This window comes from Haliotis rufescens, unplaced genomic scaffold (genome assembly GCF_023055435.1).
Source record: "Haliotis rufescens isolate VD_foot unplaced genomic scaffold, xgHalRufe1.0.p SCAF_24, whole genome shotgun sequence".
NCBI classification, from domain to species: Eukaryota; Metazoa; Mollusca; class Gastropoda; order Lepetellida; family Haliotidae; genus Haliotis; species Haliotis rufescens.
In genome coordinates this window covers 5,567,501-5,593,946 of record NW_025963935.1, presented here as the reverse complement: position 1 = coordinate 5,593,946, position 26,446 = coordinate 5,567,501, and the positions used below count along the sequence as shown (strand labels likewise).

The 26,446-nt window shown below is 48.7% G+C and overlaps 1 protein-coding gene across 2 annotated transcripts in view; it reads left to right on the top strand.

The window, feature by feature from the left end:
• Positions 1–26,446, top strand: part of LOC124128791 (uncharacterized protein YBL113C-like) — a 63,287-nt gene that overhangs the window by 7,935 nt on the left and 28,906 nt on the right. For both annotated transcript variants that reach the window (XM_048402075.1, XM_048402074.1), the window contains exons 2-5: positions 14,936–15,082; positions 21,241–21,458; positions 23,560–23,707; positions 24,460–24,555. In XM_048402075.1, coding sequence (XP_048258032.1) covers positions 14,936–15,082; positions 21,241–21,458; positions 23,560–23,707; positions 24,460–24,555 — 609 coding nt within the window. The remainder of the gene's footprint in view (positions 1–14,935; positions 15,083–21,240; positions 21,459–23,559; positions 23,708–24,459; positions 24,556–26,446) is intronic.

Sequence of the window (26,446 nt, the reverse complement as noted above, 5' to 3'; positions counted from 1 at the left end):
TTTAAATATAAAAATGTTAAATTTTCAAAGCAGGAAGTGAAACATCAATGTAATGACCGAACACTAAATTATGTCAGGAAGATAAGGTTCAGCCCCAGTCGTACATACACACACAGAAACTAATTTTGACTTTGACTTTGACAGTCAGATCTTTTCCTCTTGACATACATTACCTGGGCTGAAACCCGAGAAGATCCGCGGTAGAATAGGTCTTCAGCAACCCATGCTTGTCAATAGAGGCGACTAACGGGGTCCGGTGGTCTGGCTCGCTGACTTGGTTGATACATGTCATCGTATCCCAATTGCGTGGATTGATGCTCACGATGTCAATCACTGGATTGTCTTACTTACTTACTTACTTTGGAGATTTAACGTGCGCTTTCCGACTGATGCGTATTTCGCACACGGGCCCGGCCAGGCCATTTAATGTGTTTCCGAAAGGGGCGAAAGTGGTCTGTGCAACCCAAGAGGGGGCTTTAGGGGTTGCTTATATAGAATTTGGGAATTTTGAGATTTGGAATAGATGCCGATGGGGTAGGGGAGGAGAACTAAGGGAGCTGGGTATGGTGGATGTTTGTGTGTTTATGTAATTTTGATTTGGTGGATTATAGTGTTTTTAGATGCGTTTTATTAGTTCCGTTTTGATTAAGAATACGCCTAAGGCCTTGAAGTTTTCTAGTTTATTTTGTGGGTTTAGTATTGCTTCTAGAGTTAGAGCCTTGTTTAGATTGAGGGTGGTTTGTAATGCGGTTCGACGTGTTAGGTAGTGTGTGCAGTAGATGAGTGCGTGTTCTGGGGTTTCTGGTTGTTTGCAGTGTGGGCAGTTACCTGTAGTATGTTTTTTATTTTTTTTTAGGTGGTTATCTAGGTTGGTGTGTCCTGTTTGGAGTTTAGTGATTACTCTGTCAATATTTTTTGATGGATGGAGAATTTTTGGTTTGGTTAGTGATTTGCTGAGTACTTTTTTGATTTGGCTATTTGAGTTTAGATATAGGTTATGCCATTTTTTGGTGATTTTTTGCTTATTTACGCTTTTAATTTCTGATTTTGAGATGGGTAAGTTTAAGCTTATTTCTGGGATTTTGAGGGATAGTTTAGCTGCCTTATCGGCGTTTTCATTACTGTATATTCCTACGTGGGCGGGTATCCACAAGAAGGTTATTTGTTTGCCTGCGTTAGCTAGGTCGTTGGAGCTTTTAAGTATTAGATTTATTAATTTAGGTCGGTTTTTGGTATTTTTGTTTTGGAGGGCTTGCAGTCCACTTAGGGAGTCGGTAAGTATTAGGATTTTATTGTGTTTTTTTATTCTTGACTATGGAGGGCTGAGGCCATGCCCATTAGTTCTGCCGTGAATATTGATTGGTTGTTTGGGAGTCGGAAGGATTGTGTGGTTTTAGTTGGTTGTGTGGTATGGACTCCGAAACCTGTGTGTTTGGAGGTCGGATCTGAAGATCCGTCCGTGTAAATGTGACACCAATTTGGCCAATTTTCGTGTATGTATGCTAGTGTGGTGGTTTTAGCTATGTTTGGGTCGGTTTGTTTATTTATTTGGCTAGCTAGTGTTGTGTCTATTTTGGGTATTTTAAGTTTAGGGGTGAAGATATTTGATTGTTTGCAGTTTTGTTTAAGATTTTTAATTTGGTGTTCATTTAGGTAGTTTGTTATTCTTTGGATATTGGGGTAAGTAAGGGGTGTTTACGAGCTAGAGCTTGGTTTTTGGGGCTGATATTTTGGTTTATTAAGTTTTGGATTAGAGGGTTTGATTGGGATGCGGCCCAGAAATTTAAGCTTAGCTGTTCCCTGCGTAGACTTAGTGGCATTTCTCCTGTTAAGGCCTGAAGTGAAGTGTAGGAGGTGCCATGTTGGGTGCGTGTAATTAGCTTGGGAGCCTGATATTGTATTGAGTCAAGTCTTTTAGATGGAGAGTTGTTTAGGGTGTTGTATATGGCGCAGCCGTGGTCTAGTTTTGATCTAATTAGTGATATGTAGAGAGAGAGGAGGGTATCTTTGGAGGCTCCCCAGTTTGAGCCAGTTAGGCATCTTAGGGTGTTTAGGTCTTTACTGCATTTAGTTGTTAGGTTTTGGATGTGAGCATCCCAGGTGAGATGTTCATCGAAAATAAGTCCTAAGAATTTGGTTTGTTTTTGAAATTTGATTGTTTGGTTGTTTAGCTGGGGGATTGGGGAGGCGGGTTTCATGTTTTTATGTTTGAATACTATTCCTGTTGTATTTTCTGAGTTAAGGGAGAAGCGCCATTTGTCAGCCCATTGTTGTATTTTATTAAGAGATTTTTGGAGTAAATTTTGGGCCATTTTAATGCTTTTAGTGCGGATCCAGAGGGCTCCATCATCCGCGAATTTGGATGTGTTTATTTTAGGGGATAGGCCCTCGAAGAGATCGTTTATCATTATATTAAAGAGTGTGGGGCTGAGGATACTGCCCTGGGGAGTGCCATTTTCTAGGAGACACTGGTCCGATAGAGTATTGTCTATACCCACTGTTATTTTACGTTCGTTTAGAAAGACCTGAATGTCTGGTCCAGAATGGCTTATATACAGACCGCCGGCATAGAGCTGGAATGTTGCTGAGTGCGGCGTTGAACAACAAACAAACAAAACAAACATCTACACCGGGCTGAATCTTCCCTTCAGAATGTACACAGCATGAATGACGAGAAAGGTTCAGCTAGCCTCGGGCCACACCCGTGAATCCCGGCAGAGCCTCAGCATACAGCTAGATTTCCTATTCAGATGCCAGACATCATATTTGAAAGATTATGTAGTTTTGATGTGATGTATATGGTGGTATAAAAACAACATGAGTATTTCTCAGTGACCATCGCTTTTAATACTTCAGAACCTTATTAAAAGTGTCAAATAACATGTCAATGCAGTTACCTAACTCACTCACTCCAGGCCAAGATTTGTACCAGCACAGCTTCCATGTAAGCATCCGTGTGTAGCTTAGGTCCTTTTATTCACAATAACGTATGCGTCAGTTTTGTTTCGTGTAGACATCCTTTAAAGAGCGGAGCCCCGTTCACGGAGATCTCTGTACTATCACTGCTACGAGTTACAGCTCCCCAGTGTCATGTAACCAGGCACGGAGATCTCTGTACTATCACTGACACGAGTTACAGCTCCCCAGTGTCATGTAACCAGGCACGGAGATCTCTGTACTATCACTGCCACGAGTTACAGCTCCCCAGTGTCATGTAACCAGGCATGGAGATCTCTGTACTATCTCTACCACGAGTTACAGCTCCCCAGTGTCGTGTAACCAGGCACGGAGATCTCTGTACTATCACTGCCACGAGTTACAGCTCCCCAGTGTCATGTAACCAGGCACGGAGATCTCTGTACTATCACTACCACGAGTTACAGCTCCCCAGTGTCATGTAACCAGGCACGGAGATCTCTGTACTATCACTGCCACGAGTTACAGCTCCCCAGTGTCATGTAACCAGGCACGGAGATCTCTGTACTATCACTACCACGAGTTACAGCTCCCCAGTGTCATGTAACCAGGCACGGAGATCTCTGTACTATCACTGCCACGAGTTACAGCTCCCCAGTGCCATGTAACCAGGCACGGAGATCTCTGTACTATCACTGCCACGAGTTACAGCTCCCCAGTGTCGTGTAACCAGGCACGGAGATCTCTGTACTATCACTGCCACGAGTTACAGCTCCCCAGTGTCATGCAACCAGGCACGGAGATCTCTGTACTATCACTGCCACGAGTTACAGCTCCCTAGTGTCATGTAACCAGGCACGGAGATCTTTGTACTATCACTGCCACGAGTTACAGCTCCCCAGTGTCATGTCACCAGGCACGGAGATCTCTGTACTATCACTACCACCAGCTCCCCAGTGTCATGTAACCAGGCACGGAGATCTCTGTACTATCACTGCCACCAGCTCCCCAGTGTCATGTAACCAGGCATGGAGATCTCTGTACTATCACTGCCACGAGTTACAGCTCCCCAGTGTCATGTAACCAGGCACGGAGATCTCTGTACTATCACTGCCACCAGCTCCCCAGTGTCGTGTAACCAGGCATGGAGATCTCTGTACTATCTCTACCACCAGTTACAGCTCCCCAGTGTCATGTAACCAGGCACGGAGATCTCTGTACTATCACTGCCACGAGTTACAGCTCCCCAGTGTCATGTAACCAGGCATGGAGATCTCTGTACTATCTCTACCACGAGTTACAGCTCCCCAGTGTCGTGTAACCAGGCACGGAGATCTCTGTACTATCACTGCCACCAGCTCCCCAGTGTCGTGTAACCAGGCACGGAGATCTCTGTACTATCACTGCCACGAGTTACAGCTCCCCAGTGTCATGTAACCAGGCACGGAGATCTCTGTACTATCACTGCCACGAGTTACAGCTCCCCAGTGTCATGTAACCAGGCATGGAGATCTCTGTACTATCTCTACCACGAGTTACAGCTCCCCAGTGTCATATAACCAGGCACGGAGATCTCTGTACTATCACTGCCACCAGCTCCCCAGTGTCATGTAACCAGGCACGGAGATCTCTGTACTATCACTGCCACGAGTTACAGCTCCCCAGTGTCGTGTAACCAGGCACGGAGATCTCTGTACTATCACTGCCACGAGTTATAGCTCCCCAGTGTCATGTAACCAGGCACGGAGATCTCTGTACTATCACTGCCACCAGCTCCCCAGTGTCGTGTAACCAGGCACGGAGATCTCTGTACTATCTCTAGCACGAGTTACAGCTCCCCAGTGTCATGTAACCAGGCACGGAGATCTCTGTACTATCACTGCCACCAGCTCCCCAGTGTCGTGTAACCAGGCACGGAGATCTCTGTACTATCACCGCCACGAGTTACAGCTCCCCAGTGTCATGTAACCAGGCACGGAGATCTCTGTACTATCACTGCCACCAGCTCCCCAGTGTCGTGTAACCAGGCACGGAGATCTCTGTACTATCACCGCCACGAGTTACAGCTCCCCAGTGTCATGCAACCAGGCACGGAGATCTCTGTACTATCACTGCCACGAGTTACAGCTCCCCAGTGTCATGTAACCAGGCACGGAGATCTGTGTACTATCACTGCCACGAGTTACAGCTCCCCAGTGTCATGCAACCAGGCACGGAGATCTCTGTACTATCACTGACACGAGTTACAGCTCCCCAGTGTCATGTAACCAGGCACGGAGATCTCTGTACTATCACTGCCACCAGCTCCCCAGTGTTGTGTAACCAGGCATGGAGATCTCTGTACTCTCTCTACCACCAGTTACAGCTCCCAAGTGTCATGTAACCAGGCATGGATATCTCTGTACTATCACTGCCACGAGCTACAGCTCCCCAGTGTCATGTAACCAGGCACGGAGATCTCTGTACTATCTCTACCACGAGTTACAGCTCCCCAGTGTCGTGTAACCAGGCACGGAGATCTCTGTACTATCACTGCCACCAGCTCCCCAGTGTCATGTAACCAGGCACGGAGATCTCTGTACTATCACTGCCACGGGTTACAGCTCCCCAGTGTCATGTAACCAGGCACGGAGATCTCTGTACTATCACTGACACGAGTTACAGATCCCCAGTGTCATGTAACGAGGCACTGAGATCTCTGTACTATCACTGCCACGAGTTACAGCTCCCCAGTGTCATGTAACCAGGCACGGAGATCTCTGTACTATCACTGCCACGAGTTACAGCTCCCCAGTGTCGTGTAACCAGGCACGGAGATCTCTGTACTAACCCTGCCTGAGTTATAGCTCCCCAGTGTCATGTAACCAGGCACGGAGATCTCTGTACTATCACTGCCACCAGCTCCCCAGTGTCGTGTAACCAGGCACGGAGATCTCTGTACTATCACTGCCACGAGTTACAGCTCCCCAGTGTCATGTAACCAGGCACGGAGATCTCTGTACTATCACTGCCACGAGTTACAGCTCCCTAGTGTCGTGTAACCAGGCACGGAGATCTCTGTACTATCACTGCCACGAGTTACAGCTCCCCAGTGTCGTGTAACCAGGCACGGAGATCTCTGTACTATCACCGCCACGAGTTACAGCTCCCTAGTGTCATGTAACCAGGCATGGAGATCTCTGTACTATCACTGACACGAGTTACAGCTCCCCAGTGTCATGTAACCAGGCACGGAGATCTCTGTACTATCACTGCCACCAGCTCCCCAGTGTCGTGTAACCAGGCATGGAGATCTCTGTACTATCTCTACCACCAGTTACAGCTCCCCAGTGTCATGTAACCAGGCACGGAGATCTCTGTACTATCACTGCCACCAGCTCCCCAGTGTCGTGTAACCAGGCACGGAGATCTCTGTACTATCACTGCTACGAGTTACAGCTCCCCAGTGTCATGTAACCAGGCACGGAGATCTCTGTACTATCACTGCCACGAGTTACAGCTCCCCAGTGTCATGTAACCAGGAACGGAGATCTCTGTACTATCACTGCCACGAGTTACAGCTCCCCAGTGTCATGTAACCAGGCACGGAGATCTCTGTACTATCACTGCCACGAGTTACAGCTCCCCAGTGTCATGTAACCAGGCATGGAGATCTCTGTACTATCTCTACCACGAGTTACAGCTCCCCAGTGTCATGTAACCAGGCACGGAGATCTCTGTACTATCACTGCCACCAGCTCCCCAGTGTCGTGTAACCAGGCACGGAGATCTCTGTACTATCACTGCCACGAGTTACAGCTCCCCAGTGTCATGTAACCAGGCACGGAGATCTCTGTACTATCACTGCCACGAATTACAGCTCCCCAGTGTCATGTCACCAGGCACGGAGATCTCTGTACTATCACTGCCACGAGTTACAGCTCCCCAGTGTCATGTAACCAGGCACGGAGATATCTGTACTATCACTGCCACGAGTTACAGCTCCCCAGTGTCGTGTAACCAGGCACGGAGATCTCTGTACTATCACTGCCACCAGCTCCCCAGTGTCGTGTAACCAGGCACGGAGATCTCTGTACTATCACTGCCACGAGTTACAGCTCCCCAGTGTCATGTCACCAGGCACGGAGATCTCTGTACTATCACTGCCACGAGTTACAGCTCCCCAGCGTCATGTAACCAGGCACGGAGATCTCTGTACTATCACTGCCACGAGTTACAGCTCCCCAGTGTCATATAACCAGGCACGGAGATCTCTGTACTATCACTGCCACGAGTTACAGCTCCCCAGCGTCATGTAACCAGGCACGGAGATCTCTGTACTATCACTGCCACGAGTTACAGCTCCCCAGTGTCATATAACCAGGCACGGAGATCTCTGTACTATCACTGCCACGAGTTACAGCTCCCCAGTGTCCTGTAACCAGGCACGGAGATCTCTGTACTATCACTGCCACGAGTTACAGCTCCCCAGTGTCATGTAACCAGGCACGGAGATCTCTGTACTATCACTGCCACGAGTTACAGATCCCCAGTGTCATGTAACCAGGCACGGAGATCTCTGTACTATCACTGCCACGAGTTACAGCTCCCCAGTGTCGTGTAACCAGGGACGGAGATCTCTGTACTATCACTGCCACGAGTTACAGCTCCCCAGTGTCCTGTAACCAGGCACGGAGATCTCTGTACTATCACTGCCACGAGTTACAGCTCCCCAGTGTCATGTAACCAGGCAGGGAGATCTCTGTACTATCACTGCCACGAGTTACAGCTCCCCAGTGTCGTGTAACCAGGCACGGAGATCTCTGTACTATCACTACCACGAGTTACAGCTCCCGAGTGTCGTGTAACCAGGCACGGAGATCTCTGTACTATCACTGCCACGAGTTACAGCTCCCCAGTGTCGTGTAACCAGGCACGGAGATCTCTGTACTATCACTGCCACGAGTGACAGCTCCCCAGTGTCATGTAACCAGGCACGGAGATCTCTGTACTATCACTGCCACGAGTTACAGCTCCCCAGTGTCGTGTAACCAGGCACGGAGATCTCTGTACTATCACCGCCACGAGTTACAGCTCCCCAGTGTCGTGTAACCAGGCACGGAGATCTCTGTACTATCACTGCCACCAGCTCCCCAGTGTCGTGTAACCAGGCACGGAGATCTCTGTACTATCTCTAGCACGAGTTACAGCTCCCCAGTGTCATGTAACCAGGCACGGAGATCTCTGTACTATCACTGCCACCAGCTCCCCAGTGTCGTGTAACCAGGCACGGAGATCTCTGTACTATCACCGCCACGAGTTACAGCTCCCTAGTGTCATGTAACCAGGCACGGAGATCTCTGTACTATCACCGCCACGAGTTACAGCTCCCCAGTGTCATGTAACCAGGCACGGAGATCTCTGTACTATCACTGCCACGAGTGACAGCTCCCCAGTGTCATGTAACCTGACACGGAGATCTCTGTACTATCACTGCCACCAGCTCCCCAGTGTCGCGTAACCAGGCATGGAGATCTCTGTACTATCTCTACCACCAGTTACAGCTCCCAAGTGTCATGTAACCAGGCACGGATATCTCTGTACTATCACTGCCACGAGTTACAGCTCCCCAGTGTCATGTAACCAGGCACGGAGATCTCTGTACTATCTCTGCCACGAGTTACAGCTCCCCAGTGTCATGTAACCAGGCACGGAGATCTCTGTACTATTTCTACCACGAGTTACAGCTCCCCAGTGTCATGTAACCAGGCACGGAGATCTCTGTACTATCACTGCCACGAGTTACAGCTCCCCAGTGTCATGTAACCAGGCATGGAGATCTCTGTACTATCTCTACCACGAGTTACAGCTCCCCAGTGTCGTGTAACCATGCACGGAGATCTCTGTACTATCACTGGCACCAGCTCCCCAGTGTCGTGTAACCAGGCACGGAGATCTCTGTACTATCACTGCCACGAGTTACAGCTCCCCAGTGTCATGTAACCAGGCACGGAGATCTCTGTACTATCACTGACACGAGTTACAGATCCCCAGTGTCGTGTAACCAGGCACGGAGATCTCTGTACTATCACTGCCACGAGTGACAGCTCCCCAGTGTCATGTAACCAGGCACGGAGATCTCTGTACTATCACTGCCACGAGTTACAGCTCCCCAGTGTCGTGTAACTAGGCACCGAGATCTCTGTACTATCACTGCCACGAGTTATAGCTCCCCAGTGTCATGTAACCAGGCACGGAGATCTCTGTACTATCACTGCCACCAGCTCCCCAGTGTCGTGTAACCAGGCACGGAGATCTCTGTACTATCACTGCCACGAGTTACAGCTCCCCAGTGTCATGTAACCAGGCACGGAGATCTCTGTACTATCACTGCCACGAGTTATAGCTCCCCAGTGTCATGTAACCAGGCACGGAGATCTCTGTACTATCACTGCCACCAGCTCCCTAGTGTCATGTAACCAGGCACGGAGATCTCTGTACTATCACTGCCACGAGTTACAGCTCCCCAGTGTCATGTAACCAGGCACGGAGATCTCTGTACTATCACTGCCACCAGCTCCCTAGTGTCATGTAACCAGGCATGGAGATCTCTGTACTATCACTGACACGAGTTACAGCTCCCCAGTGTCATGTAACCAGGCACGGAGATCTCTGTACTATCACTGCCACCAGCTCCCCAGTGTCGTGTAACCAGGCACGGAGATCTCTGTACTATCACTGCCACCAGCTCCCCAGTGTCGTGTAACCAGGCACGGAGATCTCTGTATTATCACTGCCACGAGTTACAGCTCCTCAGTGTCATGTAACCAGGCACGGAGATCTCTGTACTATCACCGCCACGAGTTACAGCTCCCGAGTGTCATGTAACCAAGCACGGAGATCTCTGTACTATCACTGCCACCAGTTACAGCTCCCCAGTGTCATGTAACGAGGCACGGAGATCTCTGTACTATCTCTACCACGAGTTATAGCTCCCCAGTGTCGTGTAACCAAGCACGGAGATCTCTGTACTATTTCTACCACGAGTTACAGCTCCCCAGTGTCATGTAACCAGGCACGGAGATCTCTGTACTATCACTGCCACGAGTTACAGCTCCCCAGTGTCGTGTAACCAGGCATGGAGATCTCTGTACTATCTCTACCACGAGTTACAGCTCCCCAGTGTCATGTAACCAGGCACGGAGATCTCTGTACTATCACTGCCACGAGTTACAGCTCCCCAGTGTCATGTAACCAGGCACGGAGATCTCTGTACTATCACTGCCACGAGTTACAGATCCCCAGTGTCATGTAACCAGGCATGGAGATCTCTGTACTATCACTGACACGAGTTACAGCTCCCTAGTGTCATGTAACCAGGCACGGAGATCTCTGTACTATCACTGACACGAGTTACAGCTCCCTAGTGTCATGTAACCAGGCATGGAGATCTCTGTACTATCACTGCCACGAGTTACAGCTCCCTAGTGTCATGTAACCAGGCACGGAGATCTCTGTACTATCACTGCCACCAGTTACAGCTCCCCAGTGTCATGTAACCAGGCACGGAGATCTCTGTACTATCACTGCCACCAGCTCCCCAGTGTCATGTAACCAGGCACGGAGATCTCTGTACTATCACTGCCACGAGTTACAGCTCCCCAGTGTCATGTAACCAGGCACGGAGATCTCTGTACTATCACTGCCACGAGTTACAGCTCCCCAGTGTCATGTAACCAGGCACGGAGATCTCTGTACTATCACTGCCACGAGTTACAGCTCCCCAGTGTCATGTAACCAGGCACGGAGATCTCTGTACTATCACTGCCACGAGTTACAGCTCCCCAGTGTCATGTAACCAGGCACGGAGATCTCTGTACTATCACTGCCACAAGTTACAGCTCCCCAGTGTCGTGTAACCAGGCAGGGAGATCTCTGTACTATCACTGCCACGAGTTACAGCTCCCCAGTGTCGTGTGACCAGGCAGGGAGATCTCTGTACTATCACTGCCACGAGTTACAGCTCCCCAGTGTCATGTAACCAGGCACGGAGATCTCTGTACTATCACTGCCACAAGTTACAGCTCCCCAGTGTCATATAACCAGGCACGGAGATCTCTGTACTATCACTGCCACCAGCTCCCCAGTGTCATGTAACCAGGCACGGAGATCTCTGTACTATCACTGCCACGAGTTACAGCTCCCCAGTGTCGTGTAACCAGGCACGGAGATCTCTGTACTATCACTGCCACGAGTTACAGCTCCCCAGTGTCGTGTAACCAGGCACGGAGATCTCTGTACTATCACTGCCACGAGTTACAGCTCCCCAGTGTCATGTAACCAGGCACGGAGATCTCTGTACTATCTCTACCACGAGTTACAGCTCCCCAGTGTCATGTAACCTGGCAAGAAACAAGCCATGACTGTCTCCACACACAGTACTATCCCCGCAGCTATTTTATTTCGTTTGGTTATCAGGTTTAATTTCCAATTCATATTTCAACAATCATGTAAATACCACAGCGAAAGTGTAAGGGGGAAGGAAATTGGTTGCTTTTCCGTCAGCCTGTAATCTCGAAACAATCTGTTACAACAAACAAACGTACATGCATCTAGGAAATTGAAAGTTAGTCGTACCACGGGACGAAAAGTCTGATTTGGGGCAATTTAAACAAACGCAAATACAACAGAAAATGCATGTGATGACCTGATTTACGTATTTGATCATCGTGTATGAAAAAGCACCATAGTCATGTCTGCTCAGACCGGCTTTACAGTCATTTTCAAGCATGAATTTAAAAGATGATACTTGATCATAGAGTATGCCAATGTGTTTCTTTAGATTGTACTACGTGCTGAAATTTCCGACTCCTTTCTAAGTTTACAAGGGTTTGAAATATGGAATTTCCTTATACGCGGAAACAGTTGCAAATTTTCAAACATTATCATGCCTTAGAAGTTTTTTGTATCATTTTGGGTAGGGTATGTATTAGCATACAAGCTGACACAAGCTGGTCATAGATGCTTCCACTATGTGAAATATTGGGTGCTTATTGCTTCATTTTCACTAATGCTGATGCCTTTGCCATCAAGGCACATATGACCTCATTTACCCTATAACGCTGAGGACGGCCTCCGTGGTCTAGTTGTAGAGCGTCCGCCCGGAGAGCGGAAGGTCCAGGGATCGATACCTAGCCGCGTCATACCAAAAGACGTTAAATGATGGTACTTGTTGTAACCCTGTCTGGCGCTCGGCATTAAGGGGCTAAAACAAGGACTGGTCGGCTCGGAGTCAGTATACTGTGTCTTAGTGCGATATTCATTTTAAACTGCGGATTGGTATATTAGTGAGCTAGCACTAAAAATCGGCATCAGTCCGGACTAGTACACCTGCATCCGTACCCGAACCCGTACACGCACCCGCACCCGCACCCGCACCCGCACTCGCACCCGCACCCGCACCCGCACCCGCACCTGCATCCGCACACGAACCCGTACACGCACCCGAACCCGCACCCGAACCCGCATCCGCACCCGCACCCGCACCCGCACCCGCACACGCACACGCACCCGAACCCGCACCCGAACCCGCATCCGCATCCGCATCCGCACCCGCACCCGCACCCGCACCCGAACCCGCACACGCACCCGCACCCGCACCCACACCCGCACCCGCACCCGCACACGCACCCGCACCCGAACCCGCATCCACACCCGCACCCACACCCGCACCCGCACCCGCACCCGCACACGCATCCACACCTGCACCCGCATCCACACCCGCACCCGCACCCGCAACCGCACCCGCAACCGCACCCGCACCCGCACCCACACCCGCACCCGCACCCGCACCTGCACCTGCACCCGCACCCGTGTAAACGTTACAAACAAAACACGCGGATGTAAAAGTGTGACGCAAGTCTCAATATACTTCTGTATGAATCTAAATATAACTCTCAAAGTACACACTGCCACATGTAACCTAGGCTACTATATCAGGTAATCTTGGACGCGACGTTAAACCCCATTTCGCCTCACCTCACTATATCAGGTGTGGTTGTACGCGTGTGGCTCAGCTTGCGTATTGTAATGTAGAAAACACTCACTCTGTCCTCAGTCAAATGGTTTTTCGCTCATGATCACGTGACCCTATCACACACATCCAGGCCCCGAGGAAATAAAAGTCCAGTTTCCATGGCAGCACTTTCCCCACCTGAGGTAAGTTAAACATCTGGGAAGAGAAAGATGTTGCTAGAGGTGGGGAAGAAATGGCCATGGATGTTCCTCACCCGGAGGTTTAGCTTCAGCTATTTCGTGCCCGGGCAAATGGCCAGGGCAAGCTGTAGCCTGGTAGGGTAGTCGGGCATACCTCTTACTTTGTCGTGGTATTCATTGTATGAGCTTATTAATCACATCAGTTCATCCCCAACCCCCATTCGCACACAGGCACAATGTCGACAAAGGTAGAAGGGTCTATAGCGGAACGTCGCCTTACTTCGTAAATATGTATGACTCTAGGGTGTTTTTAACAAGGAATAATACAGCCAGTTAACTAATCTCTCTGTTAAGGTAATAACATAATGAGATTGTCAACAATTCAAATGCAGATTGACAACAGCAGTTGTTTTACTGAGTTTCCCGCATTATGGTCGCATTCCCATATCGCTATTTGTCAAGAAATATATATAGAAGGTGAAACTGTTGTCACAGCTTGTCCTTCAATTACATTGAACTATAAGGAGTGAGTGAGTGAGTGAGTATGGTTTTACGCCGCTTTTAGCAATATTCCAGCAATATCACGGCGGGGGACACCAGAAATGGGCTTCACACATTGTACCCATGTTGGGAATCGAACACGGGTCTTCGGCGTGACGAGCGAACGCTTTAACTGAGTTACTGAGAAACATTGACGCTATGTTGTATCTCTGACTGAAATACTCGGACTAGTGTTCAAACCTTATGTCGCATATGTTCTTCTGGGCGCCGTACGCGTTCCGCAAAGCGATCTTAGCGCTACGACTGTCTTAAGCCAGTGTTAAAGTATGGGAGTTACGATCACCTTAGCGCTACGACTATCGTAAGCCAGTGTTAAAGTATGGGAGTTACGATCACCTTAGCGCTACGACTATCGTAAGCCAGTGTTAAAGTATGGGAGTTACGATCACCTTAGCGCTACGACTGTCGTAAGCCAGTGTTAAAGTATGGGAGTTACGATCACCTCAGCGCTAAGACTATCGTAAGCCTATGTTAAAGTATGGGAGTTACGATCACCTCAGCGCTAAGACTGTCGTAAGCCAGTGTTTAAGTATGGGAGTTACGATCACCTTAGCGCTACGACTGTCGTAAGCCAGTGTTTAAGTATGGGAGTTACGATCACCTTAGCGCTACGACTGTTGTAAGCCTATGTTAAAGTATGGGAGTTACGATCACCTCAGCGCTCTGACTGTCGTAAGCCAGTGTTTAAGTATGGGAGTTACGATCACCTTAGCGCTACGACTGTCGTAAGCCAGTGTTTAAGTATGGGAGTTACGATCACCTTAGCGCTACGACTGTCGTAAGCCAGTGTTTAAGTATGGGAGTTACGATCACCTTAGCGCTAAGATGGCTTTGTGGAACGGAGCCCTGGAAGCCTCAACACAGGGACCACCGTGGACACATGTTTTGTAAGTGTGTTTGTTGTTTAACATCCCGCTTAGTCATAATCCATCAACATGACGGCTGTCTGTAAATAATCAAGTCTGGACCAGACAATACAGTGATTGACATGATGAACATCGACCGGGATACATTGACAGGCATCAACCAAGTCAGCGAGCCTGACCACCCGATCCCGTTAATCGCCTTTTACGGCAAGCATGGGTTGCTGAAGACCTATTCGACCCCGGATCTTGTCAGATGTATCTCACGTGTAGGGCTGTTGTGAAGGCTAAGTATTGATTATGTAAAACGCTTGATGAGGATAAATACAGAATAAAAAAGTTCAACAAGAAAAGCCTGGGTTAATGGAAATATACTTCTCAAAATTTATGCACGTTCACAGGAACACAACACTGCTTTTTTGCGGCCACAACTGTCACCGGCATTACCCGCACCACAGACACCACCCGCACCATTGACACCACCGACGTCACCCACATCATCGCCACCACGAGCACCACAAGCACCACAAGCACAGCGCCCTCTACCGGTAAGTACCTGAGTATATGCTGCACTGAATTGTCCTCCCTTGGCACTCGACCGCCTTCTGATTTAGAGGAGAGAGCGTCTACGGAATTCCAGTGGTTCGATCCCCTTGTCGCCCCTACCAAAAGACATTAAATGATTGTACTTGTACTGCCTGGCGTTCGGCATTAAGGGGCTAAAACAAGGACTTGTGGGCTCGGAGTCAGTATACTGTATCTGTGTGGGATGTCCATGTTAAACTGAGGCACTATAAGTCCGACAGAAGTTCGGACCAGTAAAGAGTGAGTGAGTGAGTGAGTATGGTTTTACGCCGCTTTTAGCAATATTCCAGCAATATCACGGCGGGGGACACCAGAAATGGGCTTCACACATTTTACCCATGTCGGGAATTGAACCTGGGTCTTCGGCGTGACGAGCGAACGCTTTAACCACTAGGCTACCCGACCGCCCCAGACCAGTAAAGAAACCATACACACCACATGTACGTGAACAGTCTTGAACGCGACGTTAAACGCACATGATACTTGCTTGATGGTAGCGACCTACATCAATCCTAATGACTCGTTCCTGTAGAGACAGAACAACGTATTAGTTCAACCATACGTATGAGGTTGCCAAAAAGACCAGGGTTTACACATGGGTTCGAACCCAAATCGCCGGCGTGACCAGCTAAGCCGTTATCAGTCAAGCTACATCACCACGGGAATGATCTGCAAAGTTGTCCCTACGACAAAATCAATTTACCTGATTTCTTAAATAGTAACTAAACCAAATCAATCCAATTTTCGTTCTTATGCTGTCTCATGCGTAGTCATTAAATACATTCAGTCTTTCCACGAGGTATGGTTTCATTATTCGCCGGCAATATTGTGTGTGCGTGCGTGAAGGGGGGGGGGGGGGGGGGGTGGGGGGGGGCGGGCGACTAGGTGCCTTGCTCTGTGTCCTGGTTCCAATGTGCTGGCGACTAGGTGCCTTGCTCTGTGTCTGGGTTCCAATGTGCTGGCGACTAGGTGCCTTGCTCTGTGTCTGGGTTCCAATGTGCCGGCGACTAGGTGCCTTGCTCTGTGTCTGGGTTCCAATGTGCCGGCGACTAGGTGCCTTGCTCTGTGTCCTGGTTCCAATGTGCCGGCGACTAGGTGCCTTGCTCTGTGTCCTGGTTCCAATGTGCTGGCGACTAGGTGCCTTGCTCTGTGTCCTGGTTCCAATGTGCTGGCGACTAGGTGCCTTGCTCTGTGTCCTGGTTCCAATGTGCTGGCGACTAGGTGCCTTGCTCTGTATCCTGGTTCCAATGTGCTGGCGACTAGGTGCCTTGCTCAGTGTCTGGGTTCCAATGTGCTGGCGACTAGGTGCCTTGCTCTGTGTCCTGGTTCCAATGTGCTGGCGACTAGGTGCCTTGCTCTGTGTCTGGGTTCCAATGTGCTGGCGACTAGGTGCCTTGCTCTGTGTCCTGGTTTCAATGTGCTGGCGACTAGGTGCCTTGCTCTGTGTCTGGGTTCCAATGTGCTGGCGACTAGGTGCCTTGCTCTGTGTCCTGGTTCCAATTTGCTGGCGACTAGGTGCCTTGCTCTGTGTCCTGGTTCCAATTTGCTGGCGACTAGGTGCCTTGCTCTGTGTCTGGGTTCCAATGTGCCGGCGACTAGGTGCCTTGCTCTGTGTCTGGGTTCCAATGTGCCGGCGACTAGGTGCCTTGCTCTGTGTCCTGGTTCCAATGTGCTGGCGACTAGGTGCCTTGCTCTGTGTCCTGGTTCCAATGTGCTGGCGACTAGGTGCCTTGCTCTGTGTCCTGGTTCCAATGTGCTGGCGACTAGGTGCCTTGCTCTGTGTCCTGGTTCCAATGTGCTGGCGACTAGGTGCCTTGCTCTGTGTCTGGGTTCCAATGTGCTGGCGACTAGGTGCCTTGCTCTGTGTCCTGGTTCCAATGTGCTGGCGACTAGGTGCCTTGCTCTGTGTCTAGGTTCCAATGTGCTGGCGACTAGGTGCCTTGCTCTGTGTCCTGGTTCCAATGTGCTGGCGACTAGGTGCCTTGCTCTGTGTCTGGGTTCCAATGTGCTGGCGACTAGGTGCCTTGCTCTGTGTCCTGGTTCCAATGTGCTGGCGACTAGGTGCCTTGCTCTGTGTCCTGGTTCCAATGTGCCGGCGACTAGGTGCCTTGCTCTGTGTCCTGGTTCCAATGTGCTGGCGACTAGGTGCCTTGCTCTGTGTCCTGGTTCCAATGTGCTGGCGACTAGGTGCCTTGCTCTGTGTCCTGGTTCCAATGTGCTGGCGACTAGGTGCCTTGCTCTGTGTCCTGGTTCCAATGTGCTGGCGACTAGGTGCCTTGCTCTGTGTCCTGGTTCCAATGTGCTGGCGACTAGGTGCCTTGCTCTGTGTCTGGGTTCCAATGTGCTGGCGACTAGGTGCCTTGCTCTGTGTCCTGGTTCCAATGTGCTGGCGACTAGGTGCCTTGCTCTGTGTCTGGGTTCCAATGTGCTGGCGACTAGGTGCCTTGCTCTGTGTCCTGGTTCCAATGTGCTGGCGACTAGGTGCCTTGCTCTGTGTCTGGGTTCCAATGTGCTGGCGACTAGGTGCCTTGCTCTGTGTCCTGGTTCCAATGTGCTGGCGACTAGGTGCCTTGCTCTGTGTCCTGGTTCCAATGTGCTGGCGACTAGGTGCCTTGCTCTGTGTCCTGGTTCCAATGTGCTGGCGACTAGGTGCCTTGCTCTGTGTCCTGGTTCCAATGTGCTGGCGACTAGGTGCCTTGCTCTGTGTCCTGGTTCCAATGTGCTGGCGACTAGGTGCCTTGCTCTGTGTCCTGGTTCCAATGTGCTGGCGACTAGGTGCCTTGCTCTGTGTCCTGGTTCCAATGTGCTGGCGACTAGGTGCCTTGCTCTGTGTCCTGGTTCCAATGTGCTGGCGACTAGGTGCCTTGCTCTGTGTCCTGGTTCCAATGTGCTGGCGACTAGGTGCCTTGCTCTGTGTCTGGGTTCCAATGTGCTGGCGACTAGGTGCCTTGCTCTGTGTCCTGGCTCCAATGTGCTGGCGACTAGGTGCCTTGCTCTGTGTCCTGGTTCCAATGTGCTGGCGACTAGGTGCCTTGCTCTGTGTCCTGGTTTCAATGTGCTGGCGACTAGGTGCCTTGCTCTGTGTCCTGGTTCCAATGTGCTGGCGACTAGGTGCCTTGCTCTGTGTCTGGGTTCCAATGTGCTGGCGACTAGGTGCCTTGCTCTGTGTCCTGGCTCCAATGTGCTGGCGACTAGGTGCCTTGCTCTGTGTCCTGGTTCCAATGTGCTGGCGACTAGGTGCCTTGCTCTGTGTCCTGGTTCCAATGTGCTGGCGACTAGGTGCCTTGCTCTGTGTCCTGGTTCCAATGTGCTGGCGACTAGGTGCCTTGCTCTGTGTCTGGGTTCGAAATCCACCAAAACCTGTACCATACTACCGGGCAAAAGAAAGTTCTCACTTTAAAAATAGTTGCATAAAAATATAAAAAACTGGTAAAGGGTTGAACCTCCGCAGAAAAAACATTCGCCCAAATACAACATGACCACAACCACAACGCAGATTTTCGAACGCAGCTTTCCAAATCATGCATTGTTGAAAACGTGCAAAACGTGATTTCGAGACATTGGTCCAAATGCACGTGCGTGATTGTGGCATAAATACCGACGTTGGACAGAGCAGGCATTCAATAAGCAAAAAAACACCAAGAATATGCCCAGACTTACACAAGCGCAACGAGACAGAGCGATCGGTATGCCCAATATGGGGGCTACTCAACGTCAGATAGCCAGAACCTGCAACTGCTCCCAGACCACCATCAGCAAGTTGATAATCGGTTACCAACAGACAGGACAGGCTCAAGACCGGCCAACATCGGGAAGACCGAGGGTGACAACACCGGCCGAAGACCGCTACATCCGGCAGATTCACCTCCGAAACAGATGTGTGACGGCGACGTCAACGGCGCCAACAGCACTAAGGCATGCCATCAGCAGACGAACAGTCCTTCGACAAGTTCGTACGGCTGATATACGAGCCTACCGACCCTTCCGTGGAATGGCCTTGACCCGTCTACACCGTCAACGCAGACTGCAATGGGCACGAACTGTACGTCGGTGGCAGCGACGTGACTGGGCGAGAGTGCTCTTTACAGATAAAAGTCGGTTCTGTCTGTTCAGGAACGATGGCAGAGTTCGAGTTTTTCGACGAAGGGGAGAGCGACTGGCGCCAAACTGCATTAGAGAAGTTCACCCGTTTGGGGGTGGAGGCGTCATGGTATGGGGTGGCATTTGTCGCCAGATTACAACACGGCTGGTTATCATCCGAGGTAACCTGAATGCTCAGCGATACAGGGATGAAGTGTTGAGACCTGTTGTGGTGCCCTTTATTCAACATCAGCCAAGAGGATTAATTTTGCAACAAGACAGCGCAAGGCCTCACACCGCCCAAATTGTTCAAGACTACCTGAACAACGTTAACGTCAACGTATTGCCCTGGCCACATTGTTCTCCAGACATGAACCCCATTGAACATTTCTGGGATCACCTTGATCGTCAGATGAGACAACATGTACCGCCTCCAGCGAACCGACAGGAACTTGAACAGACTTATGGAAAAAGGATTCCTGTTGACGTTATCCGCCGACTGACGACGTCAATGAGGAGGCGTGTGTTGGCGTGCATGGATGCCCAGGGTGGTCACACTCGCTATTGATGACGTGTTACCTGACTACTGTGTCATTAATGGACTCTTCATGCACTTTTTCAATGAACTTTGATTTGTGTAATTTTTAATTTGGACCCCTTGACTCTTTCTTTGTGTATAGCGGAGAATGCAATATCGGCATTACAATGCATTTTCATTCTAATTCATGGAAAATGATTTCTTAATCATCATAAATCTCACATATGCCTTTATTATTTGGTGCTTGTTCAAGTGAAGTCGGTGAAAACTTTCTTTTGCCCGGTAGTTTAGAATGTGTATACTTAGACAGTGTAATCCCCAACATATCTTATGTCACACCTGGCCGCGATTGTCAGATAAGGTGAGGTGAAATGGGGTTTAACATCGCGTCCAAGATTATTGCACTTATATAGCGACGTGCATGCACGTGTATGTTTGTGTTTGTGGCTGCTTGTACTAGCCAGACTGATGCCGATTTATAGTGCTAGCACACTGAGATACCATGCCGCAGTTTAACATGAATACCCCACTCAGACACAGTATACTGACTCCGAGCCGACCAGTCCTTGTTTTAGCCCCTTAATGCCGAGCGTCAGACAGGGTAACAACAAGTACCATCTTTTAACGTCTTTTGGTATGACGCGTTCAGATTGTCAGATAAAGAATGTAAAGTAGTGATATCATCTCCACTTGAACTGACCAGGCTTTTCTTGCTGAACTTTTCATTCTGTATTTATCCTGAACCAATGTTACAGAATCAATACTTAGCCTTCACAACACCCCTACACGTGAGATACATCTGACAAGATCCGGGGTGGAATAGGTCTTCAGCAACCCATGCTTGCCGTAAAAGGCGACTATGCTTGTCGTGAAAGGCGACTAACGGGATCGGGTGGTCAGGCTCGCTGACTTGGTTGATGCATGTTATCGTTTCCCAATTGCGTGTATCGATGGTCATGATGTCAATCACTGGATTGTCTGGTTCAGACTGATTATGTAGATCGATGCTCATGGTAATAATCGGTGGATCGTCATTCATGGATCAAGAATGAATATTCACACTAAACGCTCAAACGAACACACTCGTCCGTCAGTAGACGACCAGACGGTGGAAACACGAATACGTTCACACCCCCGAAACACAAGTGTCAAAACGTGCGGTTTCACCCTGGGCAAGTGACACAAAAGTGCCTCTGTTTACCCAGCAGGAAATGGGTACCCGACATGTGAGACGTGCATGTAGAAACGTGCTGGCGCCTGTTTGTTTGTTTGTTGTTTAACGCCGCACTCAGCAATATTACGGCTATGTGACGGCGGTCTGAAGATAACCGAGTCTCGACCAGACAGTCCAGTGATTGATATCATGAGCATCGATCCTGGCATCTGTAGGTAGCTTGTGTGGTATACACCCCAGGGAGTTGAGAATGCGGTATATAAATGTTTAATATTAAACTTTCATTGTTCTTTATGTGAAATTTTTATTATATTTTTTCCACATAACAGCTGCGACGTCAACAGCAGCAGCAACAACAGCAGCAACAACAGCAGCAACAACAGCAGCAACAACGACAGCAACAACGACAGCACCAACGACAGCAACAACGACAGCAACAACGACAGCAACAACACCGGAGACGACCTCAAAACCAAATCATTTGTTTATAAACCTGAACACCTCATGTGTGACCGGTCAACTGAAAGTGAACCTGTCATTCTTTAATGTAAGTCCATTTTGCTTGAAAAATTATGTCGAAAAACTATTCCGTTGTGTGTTAAACTTGGTTTGTGGTTTAGTCTGAACTTATAATACTCTCAATAATAATACCATCAATTTGTATACGGAATATAAGATATCTGTGAAATACGACTATACTTGCAAATTCCACTGCCACATCTAGTCTTCTCTGGAGAGGGGGGCACGGGTTGCCCAGTCGTCTAAGGCGCCGCGATTCGCTGTGCAGAGTTGCGTCCCTTAGGCACGCCAGAAACCTATGATTGTGGGTTCGAATCCCGGTTCGCCCCGATTATGTTTCTAGGTTTGTCAGCACCATACCCGTGCTCGTGGGTTTCACCGAAGTGGTAAACGTCTGCGACCTGCATCACTTCGGGCTTTCCTCCCACATTAAGCTGACACGCCGCGATATAACTGGAATACTGTTAAAAGCGGCGTTAAACCAAACTCACTCACTCACTCATTCACTTCTCTGGAGACACCACCATCTACTTTTCAGCTGACCAAATGCCTTTTATATAGTCATCCTTGTGTGACTGAGTCTATGGATCCTGCCTATGAGAAGGACTGAGCTTTGCCTAATTAGTGTAAGGTTTTTAAGCCAAGTTTTAGGGACATCAGGAGGCACGGTAACTGGTATAATAATTTCCTGGAGTAGTAAGTTTTCTTGGCTACTGGGTAAATAGGTCACTGTTTTCGCCTTTATGAGCGAGTAAGTGAGTGAGTGAGTATGGTTTTACGCCGCTTTTAGCAATATTCCAGCAATATCACGGCGGGGGACACCAGAAATGGGCTTCACACATTGTACCCATATCGGGAATCGAACCCGGGTCTTCGGCGTGACGAGCGAACGCTTTAACCACTAAGCTACCCGACCGCCCCTTCGCCTTTATGAAACATTTCTGAATTTCCAAAGAAACTGGCGTCATATTGCTTGACAGCGTATAAGGATCTACAGCGGAACATCGCCTTACTTGGTAAATATGTATGACTGTAGAATGTTTTCAACAAGGAATAATATAGCCAGTTAACTAATCTCTCTGTTTAGGTAATAACATAATGAGATTGTCAACAATTCAAATGCAGATTAACAACACCAGTTGTTTTACTGAGTTTCCCGCATTATGGCCGCAGTCCCGTGTCGCTATTTGTCAAGAAATATATATAGAAGGGGAAACTGTTGTCACCGAACAGCTTGTCCTTCAATTACATTGAACTATAAGAAGTGAGTGAGTATGGTTTTACGCCGCGTTTAGCAATATTCCAGCAATATCACGGCGCTGGACACCAGAAATGGGCTTCACACATTATACCCATGTCGGGAATCGAACCCGGGTCTTCGGCGTGACGAGCGAACGCTTTAACATCTAGGCTACCCGACCCACCAGGCTCTGGACCTCGGTTATCCCCGCACGTTTGTCTCCCGAGTAAGACCCAGTGTTAAACCTGTGCATACAAATATAGGAAACTCTCGTCTTCGCGTCGCCATGAGTAGCCTCTTTTTATTATTTTTTGTTTTAAGAGTGAGTGAGTGAGTGTCTTGTTGAGACGGAACTACTCTGAAACTTACCACAGCAAATATATTTTTCACACGGCAAACTTTTGACATGTGAACGCAAAGTATTTTAACTTCAGCATATTTTGAGCAAATCTGCTCCATATGTGAAAACACTCAAGGGTGTACATAGTGGCAAGTGAATGCATCAGACGCTTTCTTCAAGCATTGGTGACCCGAGATCCCAGCAATTTGTGTACAGAATTCTTATCATAAAATGTACAAGGTTCCTTTTCTTTCGGGGGCACGTGCGGCCCAGTCGTCTAAGATGCCGCGATTCGCTGTGCAGAGTTGCGTCCCTTGGGCACGTAAGCAACCTATGATTGTGGGTTCGAATCCCGGTTCGCCCCGATTATGTTTCTAGGTTTGTCAGCACCGTACTCGTGCTCGTTGGTTTCACCGAAGTGGTAAACGTCTGAGACCTGCATCACTTGGGGCTTTCCTCCCACATTAAGCTGACACGCCGCGATATAACTGGAATATTGTTAAAAACGGCGTAAAATACAACTCACTCACTCACTCCTTTTCTTTCAAGGACACGCGAACTATAGACATCAATGGAACTTGTGACGGAGACAGGCAATATGTCCAGGATTTTATAAATCAACTGACAAAGGACCAGACAATTACCACAACTACAACTACAACGACTGCACCTTCTACGACCACCACATCCACTGAAGGTACCACTGCATCATAGTTCACAAATTTCGAGGCACAAACGCTTTCATATGCTAACAAAGGTCACCATAGGTATTCTGATTTGAAAAGGTTTTTATCAGAATAGTTTCTTCAACCCTGAGTGATTGAATATGTTATTACGCCGCTTTTAGCAATATCCCAGCAACATCACGGCGGGGAACACAAAAATGGGCTTCACGAATTGTACCCATGTCGGGAATCGAACCCGTGTTTTCAACGTGACGAGCGAACGCTTTTACCACTGGGCTACCCGACCGCCCTTCTTCAACCATGACTATCAAACGTAGAATAGGTCTTTAGCAACCCATGCATTATTCTTGTCGTAAGAGGCGAATAAAGGGATCGGGTGGTATGACTTGGTTGATTTAGTCATGGTATCCCAATTGTGTGGATCGATGCTCATGATGTCAATCACTTGATTGTCAGGTCCAGACGCGATTATTTAAAGACCGCCGTCATATAGCTGGGATATTGCTGAGTGCGGCGTTAAATAACAAATCACAAACCATTCAATCAGATACTTCATAGATATCACTAGGTTTTCAACGGCTGCTTCACAATGTCGCCGGCGTGTGGGAGATGTGAAAAGGAGCTGAGTAGCAACAACACTGTGTCAAACTTCACAAAGTCGTATGCTGTTTTCGCAAAGTCGTTTGCTGTTTTCGCAAAGTCAACACACCAACGTCTATGTATCGTCAAACTTAGATTGAGATACTGTGTGTTGTCTTTTCAGGTCAGTGGTCTGGCATCGGGATCGGTATCGGGGCAGGGGCGGTGGGTCTTCCATGCCTAGTCTCACTGCTGCTCTACGTGTTCCGACGTCGTATCTGTGAGTAGTCGTCAGGCGAACACGCCACTAAGACGGATGTCACATTGGCTGCTACATACCGACAGACTAACACGCCACTAAGATGGATGTCAAACTGCTACATACCGAAAGACTAAGACACTACTAAGATGGATGTCAAACTGCTATATACCGAAAGACTAAGACACTACTAAGATGGATGTCAAACTGCTATATACCGACAGACTAAGACGCCACTAAGACGGATGTCAAACTGCTACATACCGACAGACTGAGACGCCACTAAGACGGATGTCAAACTGCTACATACCGACAGACTAAGACGCCACTAAGACGGATGTCACATTGGCTGCTACATACCGACAGACTAAGACACTACTAAGATGGATGTCAAACTGCTACATACCGACAGACTAAGACGCCACTAAAATGGATGTCAAACTGCTACATACCGACAGACTAAGACGCCACTAAGATGGATGTCAAACTGCTATATACCGACAGACTAACACGCCACTAAGATGGATGTCAAACTGCTACATACCGAAAGACTAAGACACTACTAAGATGGATGTCAAACTGCTATATACCGACAGACTAAGACGCCACTAAGACGGATGTCAAACTGCTACATACCGACAGACTGAGACACTACTAAGATGGATGTCAAACTGCTATATACCGAAAGACTAAGACACTACTAAGATGGATGTCAAACTGCTATATACCGACAGACTAAGACGCCACTAAGACGGATGTCAAACTGCTACATACCGACAGACTGAGACGCCACTAAGACGGATGTCTAACTGCTACATACCGACAGACTAAGACGCCACTAAGACGGATGTCACATTGGCTGCTACATACCGACAGACTAAGACACTACTAAGATGGATTTCAAACTGCTACATACCGACAGACTAAGACGCCACTAAAATGGATGTCAAACTGCTACATACCGACAGACTAAGACGCCACTAAGATGGATGTCAAACTGCTATATACCGACAGACTAACACGCCACTAAGATGGATGTCAAACTGCTACATACCGAAAGACTAAGACACTACTAAGATGGATGTCAAACTGCTATATACCGACAGACTAAGACGCCACTAAGACGGATGTCAAACTGCTACATACCGACAGACTGAGACGCCACTAAGATGGATGTCAAACTGCTACATACCGACAGACTAAGACGCCACTAAGACGGATGTCACATTGGCTGCTACATACCGACAGACTAAGACGCCACTAAGATGGATGTCAAACTGCTATATACCGACAGTCTAAGACACCACTAAGATGGATGTCAAACTGCTACATACCGACAGACTAAGACGCCACTAAGATGGATGTCAAACTGCTACATACCGACAGACTAAGACGCCACTAAGATGGATCTCAAACTGCTATATACCGACAGTCTAAGACACCACTAAGATGGATGTCAAACTGCTACATACCGACAAACTAAGGCACCACTAAGACGGATGTCAAACTGCTACATACCGAAAGACTAAGACACTACTAAGATAGATGTCAAACTGCTACATACCGAGAGACTAAGACACTACTAAGATGGATGTCAAACTGCTACATACCGACAGACTAAGACGCCACTAAGATCGGATGTCAAACTGCTACATGCCGACAGACTAAGATGCCACTAAGACGGATATCAAACTGCTACATGCCGACAGACTAAGATGCCACTAAGATTGATGTGAAACTGCTACATACCGAAAGACTAAGACACTACTAAGACGGATGTCAATCTGCTACATACCGACAGACTAAGACACTACTAAGACGGATGTCAAACTGCTACATACCGACAGTCTAAGACGCCACTAAGACGGATGTCAAACTGCTGTATCCCGACAGACTAAGACGCCACTAAGAT